This window comes from Lampris incognitus, chromosome 13, assembly GCF_029633865.1.
Source record: "Lampris incognitus isolate fLamInc1 chromosome 13, fLamInc1.hap2, whole genome shotgun sequence".
NCBI lineage: Eukaryota > Metazoa > Chordata > Actinopteri > Lampriformes > Lampridae > Lampris > Lampris incognitus.
The window spans coordinates 36,450,747-36,468,404 of NC_079223.1; the positions used below are offsets into that span (position 1 = coordinate 36,450,747).

At 44.3% G+C, this 17,658-nt stretch overlaps 1 protein-coding gene across 1 annotated transcript in view; it reads right to left on the reverse strand.

Moving 5' to 3' along the window:
- Nucleotides 1–1,980: 1,980 nt before the first annotated feature.
- tet1 (tet methylcytosine dioxygenase 1) overlaps nt 1,981–17,658 on the reverse strand; it is a 40,082-nt gene continuing 24,404 nt past the window's right edge. Inside the window, exons 2-11 of the mRNA XM_056291816.1 lie at nt 11,554–13,864; nt 10,482–10,572; nt 9,508–9,601; nt 8,213–8,421; nt 7,944–8,094; nt 6,688–6,777; nt 6,416–6,553; nt 6,058–6,234; nt 5,776–5,920; nt 1,981–5,542 (exon numbers count right to left, since the gene is read on the reverse strand). Coding sequence (XP_056147791.1) covers nt 4,419–5,542; nt 5,776–5,920; nt 6,058–6,234; nt 6,416–6,553; nt 6,688–6,777; nt 7,944–8,094; nt 8,213–8,421; nt 9,508–9,601; nt 10,482–10,572; nt 11,554–13,864 — 4,530 coding nt within the window. The 3' untranslated portion in view covers nt 1,981–4,418. The remainder of the gene's footprint in view (nt 5,543–5,775; nt 5,921–6,057; nt 6,235–6,415; nt 6,554–6,687; nt 6,778–7,943; nt 8,095–8,212; nt 8,422–9,507; nt 9,602–10,481; nt 10,573–11,553; nt 13,865–17,658) is intronic.

The following is a 17,658-nucleotide window of genomic DNA, read 5'->3' on the forward strand; positions in this document are numbered from 1 at the left end:
TGGAGAAATCGGAAGTCGTGAACCGTGCTGAAGAAAAGAGGTTAAAGGGCAACCTTCATCTAAATGGGTGAACTAAACAAGCTTAGAGGCGACTTTCTGATGTAGCACTCCAGAGCATTTGACTTTCCAATTTCAGAATTGTAACGTAAAATTAAAACAGTTGATGACCACTGAATTGGAATTATTAAATAGGTGTCTGACAGCCTCCGTCCCGTGCTCGATTTCATATCATAGACCTGCCAAAGACTTTCCTAAAGGATAACATCAATGTTTTTGAATTGTCAATATTGTGTCAGAGCACTATCCAAAAGACAAAAGGTATCTATCATAGACCAAATAATTCAAATCTAAGAATGCTAATGTAAACTATTAATAAGACACGGTAGTCCTTAGCTAACAGGTCTGACCCTTTAGCCGAGCGGTTAGTGACGTCGCCTTGTGGTGCAGTACACATCGTATCGGATCCCGCACCGGACAAATAAATAAACGGTTACATTGGTGGGATCCGGAAGTGTGCAGATCCTCATAAGTCTTTTCGGAGCGCGGAATGACAAAGCACGAGGGCGCGCTTCCGGGGAGGGTGACGACTGTTAACTACTAATAAGACACGTTAGTCCCTGGCTAACAGGTCTGACCCTTTAGTCGAGCGGTTAGTGATGTCGCCTTGTGGAGCAGTACACGCCGTATCGAATCCCGCACCGGGCAAGAAAATAAACGGTTACACTAACGATTTATAAAGACTGTGTTACACTTGATATCATCAATTTCCCTCACATGATCCAAACAGCACATAAGCTCTACATCAAACCACACCACAAACTGAAAGGCACGTTATCTCAGGATAAGCTTTCGGCAAAAGCCAATGTTTTTCTTCCCAATCATCCTTGGCGCCAACATGGAAAAAACATTTTTGTCAGGTTAGCCAGGGAACATACTTCCCGTGGAAACACTGCGGAGAGAGGATCGAAGCAAAATAAAATTTGCTGAGATTTCATAGCAGGGATTTACAGGATGGTTAAATTGGTGAACCCCCAGTGTGGAAGTAGGCAAAGGAAAAGGTGTAATCTGTAGATGAGCTGAAAAGGTCGTGACGATCTACCAATTAAGACCCAGACGAAGATTGTGTTCACTGGTGTCAGATAAGCAGATACATCTGCGTTTTATAAATCTGTGACAAAAAGTGTGTTTTATAGTCATAGGAAAGCTACTATTATGAGCCCAACCAAGTGTTGTCTGTATTGAATATATATATATATATTTTTGACTATATCTTTTATCTGTGAAGCGCCTCAAGATCTATCACTGCAGATGAGAAGCGTATACAGACTCTTTTACTATTATTATTATCGATTATTATTATAAGCTGGCACGGTGGCGCAGTGGTTAGCATGGTCGCCTCACAGCAAGAAGGTTCTGGGTTTGAGGCCCAGGGTAGTCCGGCCTTGGGGGTCATCCTCTGTGTGGAGTTTGCACGTTCTCCTCAGGTCTGCGTGGGTTTCCTCTGGGTGCTCCGGTTTCCTCCCACAGTCCAAAGACATGTAAGTCAGGTGAATCGGCTGTACTAAATTTTCCCTAGAAAGTGCGTGTGTGTGTGTGTGGTGCTGTGTGATGGCCTGGCAGCCTGTCCAGGGTGTCTCCCCACCTGCCGACCAATGACTGCTGGGATAGGCTCCAGCATCCCCGTGACCCTGAGAGCAGGATAAGCAGTGTGGATAACGGATGGATGGATTTTTATAAGCTATACTGTGTATTTGTTAATTCAATCTCATTCATAAATGAGTCACTCAGTCTTGCATAAAAAAAACACACGCATACATGCAGACTCATATGCACATAGTACAATCATATAAACCTGTTTACAAACCTGCATAAGCACGTGTTAGCATACACACACACACACACACACACACACACACACACACACACACACACACACACACAAACAACAAAAAACAAGTATAATCCTGATCAGGTCCAAAATATAAATATGTCTTTATTTCACAATCCCGAAAGAGATCAGCCATCCATAAAAGGAATGCTAAATTTAGTCTCTTCTCAAGTCTAAAATGGATATACTTTCAGCAAAGTACAGTAATTCAGTTTTAAAATAAGCAAGATCATCCATTGTCTACACACCATTAACAATACAGTAAAAACAATCTGGTTCACATACATATGTACACCTTTTTTCTATGTATAAAAACCCCAGATTTGTAAATGCTGGTGCTTCTTGTTAGTTCCTTGTTGATACCAAGACTATGTGGTTGCGTAATGTGGAGTGAGAATTTCCTCCAATAAATTAAAAATGACAAATAAAAGGAAAAAAAATGTTTTACCTGTCTTTATGTGATGTTACTTAAGTTGAAAATGTTCTATTATCTAAATCAGAGTTGACCTCTGTTTACATTCATTGCATTATGAGTTTATATGGTGACTGTGGGTTGTACACATTTTCCCAAGATGACACCCATCTGAGCATGATTCAATGAGTTTAGTTATCAGCGGAAGACTTTTGAACCCTGGGTAGACATGTTTAGTGTGACAGCATCTGCGTTTGCCACAGCTGATGATTTTAAGTAATGGTTACCAGTGCTTCTCAGTATTTTGCCAGCTGGTAAGTACGAGACAAATATCTGACAATGGAATCATGTATTATAGAAGATCAGCATGTGCCGATTACGCTATGAGCACCGTATTGTCACTTCACAGTATGCAAAGAAGTTTGGTCCATGAATAGACCTCGACAGCCTTTTAGCACCAAAAAGAGGTGTATTTAAAAGACCCAAACCTTCCACACTGCAAATCATACTGGGCGGATAGCAGTTCAGCTTCTTTTCGGTCTGTATTTAGTCTGGATTTGACGGGCGACATTCTTAAAATAGAAAGTTTTTCTTTCATGGGCAATAAAAAATTCTGAGGCCCAAGGAATTGACAACAACCCTGTACGCCATGTTTAGACCATGCAAAAAAAGTCTGTAAACAAAGTCTTCACGAGGATAAAGCACCTGGAATCATCTTAGGATATCGTCTGAGTGGGATCTGTCTGCTGTTTTATGAGTGGTTTTCGTAGGCAAAAACATAAACGAAACCGTTTAGTTAGTTTAGCATTCAATGACATAGTCATATGTCATGTATTCGTATGGACATAAAGAGTGGCAATATGCAGTTGAGATAGATGACACATTTTGAATACCGAAAAAAAAGAGGTCTCGTTAGCACCATAAAAAAACATTACAGTAAATCTTTTAAATCAATATTTGATTCCTATGATCGTTCGTCATTTGTGCCCTATGAAAACAGATGTTTAAAACACTTTGAATTAATTTTCCTAAAGTGAACATAATTTAAGTGCCAGTGACATAAGCACTTTATTGTTGCAGCATTTCATAATTACCCATTATGCTAAGTACTAAATAAGAATGAATCTTATGAGATATGAATGCCACGGTCATGATTGCAGCTCAATCAAACTGAAGAATAAAAAAAAAACCCAGATAAATGCAGAAATACTGTGAAATAAAGAGGTCTCACGCGAAGCGGTCAAATATAACTCTATCTGTACATACATATGTAGGCCAATGGATTGGGACCTTTTTCAAGTTAGGTTTCGTAAAATTAGAAAAGTGCTTCTCAATATGCCTTACATATATATGCCCACTGAATAAAAAGACAAACCATCCTAACTTATAGAAAACCAAACAGAACAAAAATGTACATTGCCTTCATCATCTGCCAATCGAATTCAGAGGCAACAGAAGGCAGAGCACAATGCTACATGTGACGTAATGTGTAGTAAATGTATGTATTATATTAGTCTGGTTCTCCATGTCACGTGACATAATGTTTTCACTTAGAAGGTTACAATTAGAATGGCACCGATGTATAAACCAATAAAATTCATCTCATGTCATGAAAAGAGCACCGTTGGCTGAAACTAAGAGCATAGACCGACTGTACAATGTAAATTCTGAGAGTCAAAACATAATGTAGGTTAACATAGAAATTCTGCAGTAAACAGGCTTGCACCAGAAATTAAATAGAAACTGTAATGATCAGAATAAATAATCACATCTTTTTTGTTCTTAATCATGTATATAAAACCAGTTTAAAAATGTCTTAAAATGCTTCAAAGCACCATCTCTTTACAATAAAAACCAACATCAAAACTCACAGTTAAAAAGCCCACAAACTTTGGTCTTTCTCATCACTTTGAAGGCAGAGATGAAAAAAGACTAAGAAACAGATATATTAGACAAGCACAATGAAAATTACACATAGAAATGAGAGTAGAAGTGTGAAGTTGATTGAGGTAAGGCAGAAGCACAGGGTATAGGAGTTAACTGTGTGTGTGTGTGTGTGTGTGTGTGTGCATGTGCGTGTTTCTGTGTGTTCATGTGTGTATGTATTCAACACATTTTCTAAGTCCAGCGGTTGTAAGGGCCAGTGACTTGGGTTAGAGCGTAAGGGGACACAGTAATGACGCCATCCCGTGGAACAGTCCATGCTTGACGGGTAGGGACTTTCAGAATCCTCTTTGCCGCCTCCTCTTCCTCCTCATCTTTTGGCTCTATACCACCAGCTCCACTCCCCCCCTTACCTGCCCCTTTACCAGGGCTGTCCTCCATTCCCAGTCTCTCAGCTTTTTCCTCCCTCTCGCGGTCACGCTTGGCCATTTTGGCATCCCACATGGCCATCCCATGGCCCGGCTCATTCAGGGACTTGTGCTGGTAGAAGACAAGGGAGATACGTGTGGGGTGGCTGCGGTTAGGCCTGAGGATTGGGGTGGTGGCATGCAGCTCTCGTCGGGCACATTCTATTAGGATGGAGCCATGTGATGGCGCCACGGCAACCCCGCCTATGTCATTGTCCAGGAAGTTGTGCTCGCTGTCAGACCAAACCTCTTCCTGCTTAACCTCCTCTGGTTCACAGGGGGATGTCTGCAGCGGGAGGGGGAGGGATGAGAGAGGTGCAAGGCCGTGACCTCGGACCTCTGACTCGACCTCCACTGCACCCCTGTGGAGCCCATTGAGTCTACTGAAGAGGCCCTCGGAGGTAGGTAGGGGGGATAAGCAGGAGGGAGGAGGAGCACTCTCACTGGGGGTGGGTCTGCTCAGAAGAGAACAGTGCACCTCATTAGGCTCAGTCTTAAATGTGTGGGGGTAGTCACTAAGGACTTTATGGGGGGGTATACGATCTGAGGGGTCCATAGACTGGTTTTTGGGAACAATCCTGTCACCGGACCCTGGAGAGTAACCATTTCTGGCATCTCCCATTGTTTCATAATTTAGAGTTGAACCATTCTGTCTATACCTGGGGCCAGGCAAGTCGTGGTGATGGGGGGAGAGGGCCTCCCGCCCTGGGGTGACCACTGCACCTGGAGTGGGGTAGTTGCTGGTGCTCTGGTTGTAAGTGCTGGCTTGGTTTCGCTCAGGTAGATACTTCCCAACACTGGCAGGTCTGGGTGGTAGTCTTGGAGAGCTGTGATAGGCCTGCGGCTCTGATTTGAATGTGGGAGACTGCTCTGCAGAAGTGCTTTTAAAACCTAATTTCACGAACACACAACATACAACATGCCACATGCTCTGTTTACATGATATATTTACAAAGGGCTAACAATGTATTGATATATGTAGGATTCTTCGGAGAGACGAATGTACCATTGATGATTGTATTCACAGACAAAAAATTAAATATCTGTCTATTTAGACATTTACTAATCACTGAATCAGTCAAACCATGATGTAATCAATGCAAACAACAATTTGATTTACACACCTTTGTTGGGACTCTCATTTTTTACTTTTCCCGGGGTGAGGGGAGTATGCCCCAGTTTCTTCTCCAGTCGCTCTGTCTGGGCCTTCAAACGGGCCTCTTGCCTCCTCTTACGGGCTGATTTCACCGGCTCAGCCAGTAGACGCACCTAACAATTCCGAAAAATAAGCCATTTATTTTCAATTCAGAAGGTAGTTGTAATACAAATCTGTCATTATAGTTTTTTAAAGAGTAAAATTACAAGTGCTAAAATGATGAAAACTGTTTTTCTCCCAACAAACTCACCTCTCTGGGGAAGGCAGAGAGGACCTGAAGAGCCCCGGTTTGTATCTTGGCCCATTGACCCTCGACCTGGCCAAACTCATCCCTGTCAGAGATCTTGTAAAGGGGCAGAACGTGGAGCTGCTCATCCTCAGGTATGTTACGCACTGCCCTGTTGTCTTCCTTGGTTAAAGTGCAAACCTGTAAGTGGACATAGATGGTGTGGATGTTGTCCAACCAAACAGTAGACGACATACCATCAATGCCTGCCGAGTCTGAACCAAACTCTCGAACCAGGACGGTCTAGAAGAGGTGTGAGGTGTTGCAAAGCTATGTGACAAAAAAGAGCAGACACACACAACATGGTGTCCTATCAGCTTACCACAGTGCTTCCGTTAGTCATGTTATGTGTGTCCTTGTGAGCATGGGCGCAGAAATCCACACAGGCTGTGACCCCGGAGAAAGGTCGCCCCGATCTCCAGCCCAGCCTGCAGTCATTTGCTGCCTCCTCCTGTTCCACCTTGTCAAGGGGAAAAGGGAAGGAGGGAGGAGTTGTTTGACTTGACACATCATAGTAGGTTTGATTGATGTCTGAAGTAAAGAAGCAATGGCTGAAAGAAAAACATAAAGCTACAAACACAAAGTAACTCGTACCTGATTTTGGAAGGCCTCGGGCGCTAGTCTTCTATAGACCGGTGCAACGTCAGTGGCAAGATTCTGAAGGTTGTTTTCTAGCTTCTCCTCCTGGTATAGATCAATAACACACAGGCTAAAGTTCAGGCTTGAAAAACTTAAAACTCACGCTCTCTTGGTTATGATATGATTACTATTCAGCTCTCAAACACACCCGTAGGTTGACACATGAATATATCTGCTCATGACTCTCTTGAGAGTCGCTTTGAAAAAATGCCCCCCAATGAAATATAAACAAATAAATAAATAAAACAAATAAATAGATAAATAAAGAATAAAGAATAATAAATAAATAAATTGTAAAAAGAAAAGGACAAATACTCAAGATATTTCCTTTTAATTTTAGTTACTTTGCTTCAAATTCTTATAATCATGACCAACATTTGCCACTGGGAGGCAACTGTTGGCACCAGCCACTAAATGTTAATTTATGCTTGGGTGAGAAACGGTGTTTTGGTAACAACACTCTATCTGGTAAAGCTTCAATTTTGTCATGCCAAAGCGGCAACCCAACAGAAGTGCAGAAAAATCAAATAAATTTGGTTACATTTTCTGCATTTTCACTGCATATCTGAGCTGAAGAGCAAAATTCCCTTGTGAGATGGTAAAACTTTTTTCTTTTTTACCCCTTTTTCTCCCCATTTGCACCCAGCCAATTACCCCACTCTTCCGAGCCATCCCAGCCACTGCTCCAACCCCTCTGCCGATCCGGGGAGGGCTGCAGACTACCACATGTCTCCTCTGATACATGTGGAGTCATCAGCCGCTTCTTTTCACCAGACAGTGAGGAGTTTCACCAGGGGGACATAGTGTGTGGGAGGCTCACGCTATTCCCCCCAGTTCCCCCTCCCCCCGAACAGGCGTCCCGACTGACCAGAGGAGGCGCTAGTACAGTGACGAAGACACATACCCACATCCGGCTTCCCACCCCCAGACACGGCCAATTGTGTCTGTAGGGACGCCCACCAAGCCGGAGGTAACACGGGGATTCGAACTGGTGATCCCCGCGTTGGTAGGCAACGGAATAGACCGCTACGTTACCCGGACACCTCAGGATGGTAAAACTTTAAATGTGAACTAAACAAGGTCATGAAGAGGGACAGGCTGTAGTATCCACTATAAACCCAATATGCAGGTCCCACAAATCTGTAAAACAGAAAGGGATGTTGTCAAATGTAAGGCGCGATTTCTGTGAAGAAAAGTGGCCACTGCCTCACCTGCTCTGGGTAGTCACCAAGCAGGCGAAACTTGCGGGGCACTTTGCTGCGGGCAAACTTGCAGCCATTGAAGTACATACTCCAAGAACAACCGAAGGAGAATGAAGCTCCACAGGTGTCGGGGTCCAAACCCTGGCATGCACATGTTCGACTGCGGAGGACAGAGAGAGAGAAGGAGGCGCATACACAGAGGAGAAATGAGAGGTGGTGGGTCTTACACTGGCGACAGAAGAAGAAATGGCAACATGAATCCTGTGAGAGGAACTCACTCTTCGTTGAGGGCACAGCGGCGGCTGGTGGGGGAGCCGTATTTGCAGAGGGTCTCTGTGAGCTCCTGGTAAAGGTGGTCCGCTACGGACCGGGATATGCCCTCCCATGCCAGAATGAGGATAACTACTACTGCACTGTCACAATGGTGCCCTGCCCGCTGACGCACCAGACACAGCAGCTTCTCCTGTTCACTGCTGCGCCGGATCACCTGGCAGGCACAAGGACACACACACACACACACACACACAAGGAAGCAATATGTTTGATCAGAAAGGGATAATATTTACTAAGCTGGTCATATTTTAACTAAGACCTCATATAAGAGGATTTAAGTCCCCATGCAAAGTATTATTCACCTTACTGCAGCTTTATTTGGCACAAAATATTGATTCAGTTATTCATTACAAGCTTATTCTAAAAATAATAGTCTGGCAGAATTTACGGGTCATGTAAACACAATAATATTGACGGCTTTTTTTGTTCTTTTCGATTTTTCCCCTTTTTCTCCCCAATTGTATCTGGCCAATTACCCCACTCTTCCGAACTGTCCTGGTCACTGCTCCACCCCCTCTGCCGATCGGGGGGGGGGGGGGCTGCAGACTACCACATGTCTCCTCTGATACATGTGGAGTCGCCAGCCGCTTCTTTTCACCTGACAGTGAGGAGTTTCGCCAGGGGGATGTAGCGTGTGGGAGGATCATGCTATTCCCCCCAGTTCCCCGCCCCCCCCCCCCGAACAGGCGCCCCGACCGACCAGAGGAGGCGCTAGTGCAGTGACCAGGACAAATGCACACATCCCACAGACACGGCCAATTGTGTCTGTAGGGACGCCCCACCAAGCTGGAGGTAACACAGGGATTTGAACCGGCGATCCCCCTCGTTGGTAGGTAACAAAATAGACCGCCACACCACCCGGACGCCCAATATTGACTGCTTTTAAGAAGTACTCATGGACAACATTATAACCCACTGAAATGACCCTTAACAACTAACATTCAGCCAATTAAACACGCTAACTGCAGCTTGTTAATTTGATTCAATAATCCACAAATTCAACTAGATCTTTTTACTGCAGGGTGACAGAATTAGATGTGAATTAGCAACTGAGGGCATGTGTTCGATAACCAATTAGGATGGTGTATTCATCAAGCCTGTATAACACCCCTAAAGAGATGCCACTTTCCTGTTAGCAGATTAACACAGAAAAAGCAAAAGCAATTGCTCTGGCATCGACACATGTTATGGCTGCACTGTGGACAACATATTAAAAATAAAACAAATAGAAGATACTCACCCATTTAGCTATTGGACAGCCCTGAGAGCTCTTTCCTTCTTTTCCGGTGTACACCACAACCTCCACCCTGACTGCATTCCCTTTCTGACCATACCTGTAACGTGCACCCAGCACACATCAATACAACACCATTAAGTCAGCACTAATATACCGCATATCACTGACAAGGCACATTTAGACAACATTGTGTTACTAATCCTACCTGAGGACAACAGACAACACACAAATCCTGCGGCATTAACAAATCAAACATTTGTGCCCACACCTGCAACCAATAAAACACACAAACTGTAGTATCAGTCCATATAAACCAAGGCACATCATTCCACTGTATTACATATGATTTCCATGTTAGTGTGAGAAGCATGGGGCAACTAGTCAACACTGGTACATTTTCAACTCTCGACATCATCCCAAGAAACAAATATTAACGTTTAACAAAAATCCCAAACCTCTGTGAAAAACACATTAATAAAATCTAAATATCTGCTGTCGGTTAAGAGAGGCTGTTCAGGGAGCCGTAAACACTGAGTTGTTTTAAACATGCTGTCATTTTTGTTGAAGGGCCCCTCAAGTCAGCTTTGGGGGTTTCCTGTTTCAACTTGTTTGTGTGTGTGTGTGTGTGTGTGTGTGTGTGTGTGTGTGTGTGTGTGTGTGTGTGTGTGTGCACGTGTGTGTGTGCGCTTGTGTGGGTGAGTCAGGGAGTGTGCTCATGCGTATGTGTGTGTACAGCTAACTCAGCAATGCTTCCCTTTAACGACAGAATCCATAACCCCACCCCATTACTTGGGGCTTGTGGCTGACTACATTGTTCTCAGCATAGTTGACAGTTAACACACATACATTCACATGCACAGACAAAAACAGAGACGCAGACAAAGACACACACATACATAAAGAGTGTGATGAACGTGGTAGTAGTCACACACACACACACACACGCTGTGTAAATAGAGTAGTAGGACTCACTCTACCTGTTCTCCATTAATTCACGCACTGCGGCTACATTGGGTCCTGCCCCAAGGTGAGTATAGTACGGGCCTTCCTCTTTCTCAATGATTTGCTCTGTGGGAAAAGAACCCCTTCACTGCTCATTGAATTCCCTTTTATAGAAGTCTTTGTGTGTTTATCTGTAATTATATTTGTGCGTGTGTATGAGCCGCACAGAAGAGTCATTATGAATGCAGAAGATTTAGTAGAACTTAGCAGTGATCTAAACCAAAATCTGACACCAGATTGGGTCATCCGTAAGTTTTAACATACATGAATAAGAATCATACATAAGAATTACAACCAATACAGTTACTCTTAGTTTTTAAATAATAAACAGAAACTTTGGTCTCGTCAAATTCTTAAAGCAATAGCTCCCAAAATACAGTTCATTCCAAGAGAGAAATAAAATTAACCAATTGCTTAAGACTGCAATCGCGAAGATTTTGCATTATTTTAGCCATTTGAAATGTGACAATGATGTGGCAACTCTGTTGGACGATAAGTCAATGTTACAGTCTAACAGCGCACCAATATAGTAGAATGTAGAAGCCAGAGACAAATAGACCTGGTGACACTGATTTTCTTGGACTACAAGCAAGTAAGATGTAGCAACCGTTGCGGTTTGTGTGCTGTCAGTAAACAGTCTGCAGCCTTGTAAAAATGCAATCCTTGGACCAAAGTTAACACAGGCAGTCTAAACCTCATCAGATCACATTGTCACATTGCTCTATAATAGTGATCGTCTGTCTTACAGAAGCATTGCCACATCATCATCTCGTTTCAATCTTTTTTCTGGCTGGAATGGTTTACAATACGTATTTGTTTGCTGTCGCACCAGTGTTCATCCTACCTGGTCAAAAAACGTCAACAGCAGTATACGGAGACTGAAGAGAGTCTCCAACCATATTAATAGATGACAGTTAATATCATGCAACCTAATTCCATGTTCCAGATGGATAAAATAATGATTTATTACTGGAGAAACGTTACAATTGCAGCTTTATCTCTTTTCTATGTTGCAAAAATAAAGTCTTTTAAGTAGCCATGACTCACCCATGCACTGACAGGAGGGAATATCAGTTAATTTCTTGGAAGGGGTGTTGAGCAGATTCTTGGTTGGGGTGTCCAGGAAACTCAGAGGAGACTCCAGGAAGCTGTTGACGCCATTCTTAGTTGGAGTCAACTCTTCGGATTGGTCCAGCTCTCCATCAGCAGATGTCGACAAGACGGTGACAGGCCCTGACCTCTCCACCTTGTAGTAACCCTGCTGGCTTGGAGGAGGGGACTGTCGAGCCCCTGAGAAGCCATTGACAAGACCGTGAAACCCAGCAACATTGCTGAGGATGCTGAGGTTGGCGGAGCTGGTGTTTGGATCAGCACCGGGCTGCAGCCCTACACCGGGCTGCACTACCTGAGTTAACAAATGTTTTTCACACTCCTGGCCCGATCCTGGGCAGTGACCGTTGCGTGGATCATAGTGGTGTTGTTGGTGGTGGTGGTGACCATTTAAATAGGACCACTGCTGGTTCTCTTGACCAGGAGCATGGTTGATCCTTGTATACTGAGCAGGGTTGTGGCTCTGAATGTGTGGTCCTAAGTGGGCTGTGGTGTGCATGTTGCTGTGGAGGAAGAGCTGCCTCCTTTCCTCCTGAGCCTCAGCCAGGTATCTTTTCAGGTCAATCTGGGCTTGGGGCAGGAACAAGTTCCTCTTGTGGTGAAGTGCTGTTTTGCCTGTAGCAAGAATCTTCTGGCCTCTACTCTTGTGGGGTGCCTTGCCGTTGGGGGTACGTTTTGGGAGGGGCGTCCCATGCTTGATTCCCTCTTCAAGTCCCTCGATTATCCTCTTCTTCCTGGGTTTGGAGGGGGTTGTTTTTGCTTTCTTTACAAGGGCTTTTTTGCTATTGGGGGGTAGCTGGGAATTGAAGTTGTATTTGATGGTCGACACGGGGGTTCCTACGGGAGGTTTGTTCTCTGACTGCTGGCTGTGACGAGACTGAATGATGAATGCAAGGTCTGCCAGCTGAGCAGCCACCTCCTCCTCATCTCTGTTCCTCCTCACTATTTTACCCATGAGCTTGTCTCTGTCTCCCCCAAACAACCTCTCTTGATCTATAAAGATCCTCTTCTCCATGTCACTCTGGTCTTTGCAGTTGCCTTCAGACTTGATAACATGAGAACCAAATCCCTGGTCTTCCTTCCGAAAGACCCCTCTTTCACCATCTGAGCTGGCCTCTAAGAGATCTTGTGAAGACAATTTTCCGGTGAAGCCAGCACCCCACGAGCATTGGATGATGTTCCCTTGTCTGACCACAGGAGGGCGTATAACTGATGTCTGGTTTAGTGGTGAGCTGATGACAGAGACTTTGTTACAGCGGATAGCCGCTGTGGGTTTGGACTCTTGCAGAGATGTGTTTGCATTCGAGGTTGAAAAGGAGCTGCTGACAGAGACAGGCTCTTCACCCGGACTCTCTGTTTTGATAGATCCTGGGGTAATTTCGGGTATAGCTGCCAGTTGAGTCAAGGCCTCAATTGCGATAGCCTGATCAAAACTAAGATTCCTCTGCTCTACAAGAGACTGCACGCTCTGTAGTGAGACACCAGGCAGAGGTTCAGTTTTTACTGGCTGGATAGTCTTTTGCAAGCTGATGGGGTTGCTTTTCTGACACGAGTCACTTTTCAAGTCCCCTGGCTCTGTTTTGATAGAATGCAAGTCTGGTGGCTCACTTTTGAAAGAGCGTAAAATTGGAGAGTGTGAACCAAAGAGTTTCTCTTCCAGCCCCTTCCTCTCTGTGATGGAGAGACAAACCACAGCGGCCAATGTGGACAGCGGGTCTTCACAGACCTCATCTTCAACTTCTAGCTGTGTGCTGGACTGCTCAGGGGTCCATAGCCATGGCTCCTCCAGCTTGATTTTCTTCAGGGGAACAGCCATGTCCTCTGGTGAAGCCTCTGGTTCAGTCTCAGAGTTGCCTTTTGGGACTGTGGTTATTGTAATCCTTTGAGGTGGCTCTGACACAACTGTAGTCCTTTGATGTGGGGATCTTGCATTGGATTGTGACCCAGCGGTCATCTTAGCACCATTAGATTTGGTCAGATTCTCATCGAGACCATTTTGGAGAGTCCCAGAAGAGCTTAAGTGTTGGTGAAGTGCAGTGTCAGTTTGCTCCAGACTGGATTCGCTCTTTATAAGTGCCTGCCGTCCACCTTGGTCTAGTGCCAGGTTGTGGGTGAGTGCGTGGGTGACGTGTGGGGAGTTTGTGCCAGGTATGTGGCCTTCTTCCCCCTCATCCTCCTCTGCTGCCGTGTGCGTGTCATCCATCTGGGCCCCGCCTCTGCCATTTACTGAACCACTTTCGGGAACCACCTGAGATCGACAGATAGATAGATAAATAGATAGATAGATAGATTAGATAGATTAGATAGATAGATAGATAGATAGATAGATAGATAGATAGATAGATAGATAGATAGATAGATAGATAGATAGATAGATAGATAGATCGATTGACAGATAGATATAGATAGATAGATAGACAGATAAAAAGAAAGATCGTGAGAAAAAGACAGAGAGAGAGAAACAGAGAGAGACGTGACTCAGATGGTATACTGTGATTCAGCGTGTGCACAACAGATTGCCTCGCAGCATGTCGTGAGCAGGAGTTTCACTGCACCCCTAACAACACTGTGTGGGAAATATTACGGTGCACAAAAAGTAAAGATTGTGCTTTTGATAGAGCTCTTGAAAAACATTCTTTAAACAGAGCTACAAATATTTGTTAAACTATATTAGTTCATGGGAGTCAGGACCACATTCTTGCCTGAGCTGCAGAGTGTCGAGAGCCACAGCCCCACAGGTAGCTGAGAGCCAAAGGGTAAACATTCAGAGTCACGCACAGTTCATAGTTGCGTCACTGCTTGGGGGTCACTGAGGGCATGTGTGTAGCGTGCATTTAAACGTGGCGTGTGTGTGTGTATGGAGGGGGGTGTTCGTGTTTGTGTCTTCAAGCACAGGTGGCTCTCCATGTAGCAGCCCTTCCTTGTCAACCCGAGTGAGTGATTAACTAAATAGCAAGGGTTTATCTTCATATGGCTACATGTGGCTAGCCACAGCAGAGCTTGATCTCTCAGCTATGACAGATAATGACTTCCAGCAAGGCTAAGACTATCCAAAGGTCCACAGTATTGACATACTGATCTACCTCTACAAAGGCCATGCTGAATGGACATTGCGACAGACCCACATTGATGTCTGAGTGGCAGAGAGGCACAGACCCTTAGGAGGTTAGGGAGAGCCCTTAAAGGTATGTGCTGAGACACAACTGAGTGGCGCAGTCTGATGGTACATAACTCTGGCATTTTTTAATCTAAGCCATATTTTCCTAAAGTTAGGAGTCAAACCGAATTATGGGTAGCAGAATCTTTTAAATTGATTCAGTAATGAGCAAGCTAGCATCTGCCAACTGCTGCACACTAAACTACAATGTAATCCTTTGGGGTAATGGCACTTGCTAAATGATGTCCACTAGCAGTTGCCCACTGGGGACTGGGGTTCGCGACCCGGTCTCGTCAGATCCGACTATGGCCGGACTCGACGAAGCAGCGATCATTGGCAACGCTGTCTTCGGGAGGGGGGCGGAGTCGGCTTGTGTTCGTCACGTGAATGCGTCTCTGTGTGTGTCGGAAAAACAGTGGTTCGGCTTGGAGTCGCCTTGTCACGAAAGTGGCGAGGCGGTCTCCTTCGAGACTGCCGGCCGGAGAGATGCAGTTGGCGAACGCATACAGTGCGAGGGTGGGTGTTTGAATTAAAATAGGGATCGATTGGCCACTAAATTGGGAGAAAAAAGGGAAAAATCAGAAATAATAATAATAAAAAAAAAATGATGTCCACTAAAATACCTCTGTTTTGGCTGGACCAGCCGGCAGGCCAGCCCTACAACTGCGAATGTCACTGAGGGACAACGCTAGAGTGACTGACTGACTGAGTGATCATGTTTGACATGATTGGGTTGCTGGATCAGGTGACCTGGTCGCTGGATCAGGTGACCAAGTTACACGATTACTTCATTACTCTTTAACAACAAATATTAGTGGGACTACTTCAGAAAATTGCAGATGAACATTTAATATCCAGGAATTCACATAATAGACACTACCACTGACTATCCCTGTAACAACTTGGCAACAATTTTGAAGACTGACCATGCACGGTCCAGTCATATACAAGATTTTGACCTAGTCTTGTTTGGCAATAACAGACTTAGAATATTTTGAGAAGTGTGCAGTGATAGCCTTCTTTTTTTTTGCACTTCTCTTCAACTCTCTCACGTGTCTACTGTTGTCTTCCGGCAACAACTCACTCCTCCTGGGATAACAGTGTGGCTTCTGCTCTGGGTTAGAAATGGATTGATATTTATATTAGATATAATATAATATAACATAATATAATATATGATATAGTGGCTAAGGCTCTTAAGACCCATAATAACTCCTAATAACATTCTGAGCCTGTTAGTGCCAAAAAAGGTGGTTTTTCAAGTGGATCATTTTAGGATTCATTTAAAAGATTCTTATACCCATCATTCAGTTTGACTCTTAATGGTTGAAAAATAGGGCTTAGGTTAGAAAACACCTGATTTTTCCTTTAAGGGCTCTAGATTCCAGATGGCGCAAGGCCGGCGGTAGCGCCAACGCAGACATAGTGATAATTTCGTTGGGCGCAAGGCGATTTTCCTCTCACCTGGGCACGTTTGCTAATTTCTGGGCTCGCCATGACATCGCTTGTGCCAAAACGGGCGTGGGGGCGCAGTAGAAGGTGTGTCAGTCAAAATCAGGTGATGCAGTGCTAGTTTGGTGTCAAATAAAACCAGATATTACACCTGCGTCTCCGCCTGGTCAGACCACGTCTTAACACAGACGCAGGCGTTGTGTGGTAGTTTCCAGGCTTTAGGCGAAGGTGCACTAAGCACAGACTTATCCAAAATCACACACGCCACTTTTGTGTACGTTATGTTCGCCTATTTCGTGAATAATTCAACTGGTTTAATCAAAAAACAAAATCTGCATATGTAGCATTGGATTCCAGCATAAAAGTCAATGTGCGTCATTACGCATGGAAAACAACATGGTCAAGTCAAGTCAGACGGGGACTTCAATATTTCAGTTAACCTCATTCAACCTGAAAGAAAGAACTGATTGCCTAGGCTAATTGATCTGTGATCACAACTATTTAAGGGCTTCTGCTGTGTTCATAGTTTGTGCAGGAAAGAGAAAGATGCTGGTGACAACGAAGACACATTAAACGGCAGGCAGCCTGTCAAATAATCACGTTTACGTGTTGTCTCATATCACATTGGAACTGGTGTTAATGTCTGTTGTATGCGCACTTGGTGACTCTGCACCTCCCGAACAAGGACATCAGTTTCCTCCTGGGAGAAGTTTTTCTGCCTTAGTGTTGTCCTTAGAGCAACAGTCCTTAGAACTTAGTCCTTAGTAGTGATGTCCTTCACTTTCAGAAGCTTTTCTATCTTAGCCAGTCTGGCCTTCCGCTGTCCATTACGAAATTGGCGGTTCGCCATGATAGAGCGTGTGCTGCTTTCAAAGGGAATGAGGGGCTGATTTGATTGGCCGTAATTAATGACCGCTCCCACCACGCCTACTGATAATTTATTCCTTTTAATCCAACCCTATTACAACTGTGTCTCCGTTGCGCCCGATTACCGCCAGCACAGCATGTCCTGAAATTAGCGAAAAAGTATTAGCAACATCTTAGAGGTTTGCGCCGTGAACTAGGGCCAGCGCCTCCAACTGCGCTATGACCTGGAAACTAGAGCCCTTACTCTCCTGCCTCCGGAAAAACATAGGTGCCACTACTGGCCTAAGATGGAGCCCTGTCAGAGCTCTAAGATTGAATCTTACAATAAAGTGTCTTGATGATGATCTCAATAATCCAGGTAAGAAAATCAAAGAAGTTTGAATCAGTTCATCTGGATACGTTTACTGACAGATGTGTCTGTCAATAAACGTATCCAGATGAACTGATTCAAACTTCTTTGACTTACAAAAAAGTCTTCTTCTTTTCTAATTTCCTTCCCTACTTCACCTGTATAAAACAAGAAGATGGGAGAGTGAATTTCCTTTAGATTAAAAAAAAAAGAAGAC